Raw genomic sequence first — 3391 nt, forward strand, 5'->3', positions numbered from 1 at the left:
ATAGTGGGAGGCTCTTGATATTAAAACTCTATTTCCGGCGTCTTATGTCTAAACCTGGCATAGGGCTCGCAAGAACACCTAAACTAATAAACTCAATCATTGCAGGACATCAATATTTTATGCTTACAAAATGCTTGGATCGAATCTTATAGGTCACTTCTGATCAGCCTACATCAGTCTCACCTGTCAGTGCTGCTGTCAGTGTATATATATATATATATATATATAGATAGATAGATAGATAGATAGATAGATAGATAGATAGATAGATAGATAGATAGATAGATAGATAGATAGATAGATAGATAGATAGATAGATAGATAGATAGATAGATAGATAGATAGATAGATAGATAGATAGTGAGTGTGTGTGTGTGTGTGTGTGTGTGGGTGGAAGTTTAAAAAGCGGAACTCTAAAAGACACGCTAATGCTTAGTAGGGAAGGACTTTGTAGACGGACCTTCCAACAGTGCTGTTTGTATGTACAACTACAGAACATAATAAACTTGCCGGATTTTTTATATACACAATGAAATAGATATTTCCGAATCTCTGGCTGGTTTGTAATTGTTGTTAGACTTCATGGAAAGGGAAGAGGCTATAGACTGGGGAGAGCGATTATATAGAGAGGATCCAGATGGAACTGTAAGCCAAAGTGACGTTTTGGTGAAGAATGCGCATGAAGGACTGGATCCGCCGGTGCTAGACTATGAGAGATGTTCTGTTATGTCAGGACAGTGTTTGTATTATCATTACGGCTGTGATGGACAGGACGACAGAGGCTGGGGCTGTGGATACCGGACTGTCCAGACTATAGGCTCTTGGTTAAATAATGTTTCTCACAGGGGGAAATCCAGACCTCCACCAAGTCTCCCTGAAATCCAGCAAACTCTAGTTACAGTAGGAGACAAACCCGCATCGTTTTTAGGCTCTAAAGAGTGGATAGGGACCTACGAGGCAGCTCTGGTTCTTGATCAGCTGTATGATGTCCCGTGCCGGCTGGTGCACGCACGCAGTGGGGGAACAGAGCTCGAGCAAGCGGCTCAGGAGCTCCACCAACATTTCCTCACTCGCGGATCGCCTGTGATGATGGGCGGAGACAGGGACAACTCCTCCAAAGGCATTCTGGGTGTGTGCACCGGGAAAGAAGGCAGCTATCTGCTGATAATGGATCCGCATTATTACGGTCCTGTTGTGAACAAGGAGTCTCTGCAGAAGAACGACTGGGTGGCGTGGAAACGTGTTCGCTCTCTCGATCAGAGCTCTTTCTATAATCTTTGCCTGCCACAAACATAACGGTTATTCTGATTCCTCTTATTAGTTATGCCTCAGGTTCCCAACCCTAAAGGGAAAAAAACACAAATAATGTGCAGAATAGAGGGTATTCTAGGACCAAGGTTCGGAAATTTTGTGTTGATTTTACCAATTACAGTAAATCTTCAGTAAACACTCTATCCTGCTCAGATCTGTGTTGAGTTTGGAGTTTATTCCAGAAAGTGCAGGATGGGAGAATTCACTAGGTGTTGTGTCAGTCCACTGCAGTACATTACATTAACTGGTATACATACTTAATGTTTTCTGTCGGTCATTGAAACAATGATCATGATATTCAACATGTATGATATTGTTGTGGACAAATTATTGTAATTTCCACTCTGTTCCATGAACCTAAGTTGAGAAACCAGGTGATATTTATTATATATCATTATTATATATGTAATTGCCATATGCACTGGGTAAAGTACTAGTTGCAGAACTGTGGCTGCACATGTGCCAATATTTGGTTAGCTATCAAATTATGATATTTAAAGTTTTTAAGTATATACTATTGTTCAAACTTGCTCAAATTATTGTCACTATCTATTTTTAAATGTAACTGTTAAGAAGCTAGTGAGCAAATGCAAGTAACAGAATGTTGTGCATAGTGAACTAGAAATTATGGTTAGAAAAGTACCGGTGAATGTGTTTTTCTTAAAAATATTTTAAGAGTATAGGGAATTATTCTGATATAACATTTTTATATTTGCACAAATATAATACGAGTCAGGGATACTTCTGACTTACACTTTTTTATTTTCTAAAAAGTGCAAACACCTGGGACGCTTGTTGTACTGTTATTTTTAAAAGACTCTTAAAAAACGTATTATTTTAACGACGCAAATGAAAAAAAGGCTACCTTTATCTCTGATAAAAAATACAATAGTGCTATGCCAAGTAACACCTACAATAAGGTTATTGGTGTATGCATGTATGTATATATATATATATATACATACACATACATACATACATGCATACACCAATAACCTTATTGTAGGTGTTACTTGGCATAGCACTATTGTATCTATATATATCTATATATATATATCTATATCTATATATCTATATCTATATCTATATCTATATATATATATATATATATATATATATATATATATATATATATATATATATATATATATATACAATAGTGTGTATATATATATATATATATATATATATATATATATATATATATATATATATATATATACACACTATTGTATATATATATATATATGTATATATATATATATATATATATATATATATATATATATATATATATATAACAACCTCAAACAGGGAGTTAAGCAGCTTTTAAAAAACACAGAATCCAACAGATCTTCATATGGACTGAGGCCATGTAACAAATTGCTTGCCGGCGCCATCTACTGGTCAAAAGTTACAATGACGCAAAACATGCTTGAAATCTACTAATACTTTTTCTCGACTAAGCAGCAAAATAATTGATAATGAGGGCTCTAATTCTATTGTAACCATTCTACGTTATTTACATTGTAAAGAGTTGGATTCCCATGCTAAACATGGACAACGTTTCAGAATAATGAAACTAATTCGAGCAATTCGGAAGTCAGCTGAGTGATGCGGCGCACATGGAAACAGATCCAGAGACGTTGTACAAAATTGTACAGTAGAACGAGCTGAAAATGAATTCAGTGATCGTCAGAGTAATGAATTAGCAAACATTTACAGGAAGGTTAAAATAAAGGTGATTTTGCTTTTACATTTTACTGTATAGTCTCAAACACTATAGAGTAAAGATGTTTTAAGAGTGTTTAAATATGGGACTTGATTATACATATATTTTTACACCACAAACAAGAAATTGTGTTATTTGTGCTTTAATTTAGATTTTTTTTTTTTTAATAACGGAAGCGCCGTTCTGAAGCGTCTTTACATCTATCTTGACCACCACCCATACCGTAAGTCTACGATTAGACGCGCAACACAAAGTAAAGTGCGGCTGTCTTGACCGTGGATTTTCAAACTGCGGTTGGCACAGTTGAGGCTTAACCACAGTTAAGGAAGTGATGAGCCAGTTATGTGG

At 35.6% G+C, this 3391-nt stretch overlaps 1 protein-coding gene across 1 annotated transcript; it reads left to right on the forward strand.

Annotated features, from left to right (window-relative positions):
- The first annotated feature begins 446 nt into the window (after nt 1–446).
- Nucleotides 447–2095, forward strand: ufsp1 (UFM1-specific peptidase 1). The gene has a single exon (XM_083541551.1). The coding sequence runs from the start codon at nt 583–585 to the stop codon at nt 1294–1296; it is 714 nt and encodes a 237-aa protein (XP_083397677.1). The 5' UTR covers nt 447–582; the 3' UTR covers nt 1297–2095.
- Nucleotides 2096–3391: the final 1296 nt, after the last annotated feature.

Source organism: Silurus aristotelis (genome assembly GCF_946808225.1).
Source record: "Silurus aristotelis genome assembly, chromosome: 5".
Taxonomy (NCBI): Eukaryota; Metazoa; Chordata; class Actinopteri; order Siluriformes; family Siluridae; genus Silurus; species Silurus aristotelis.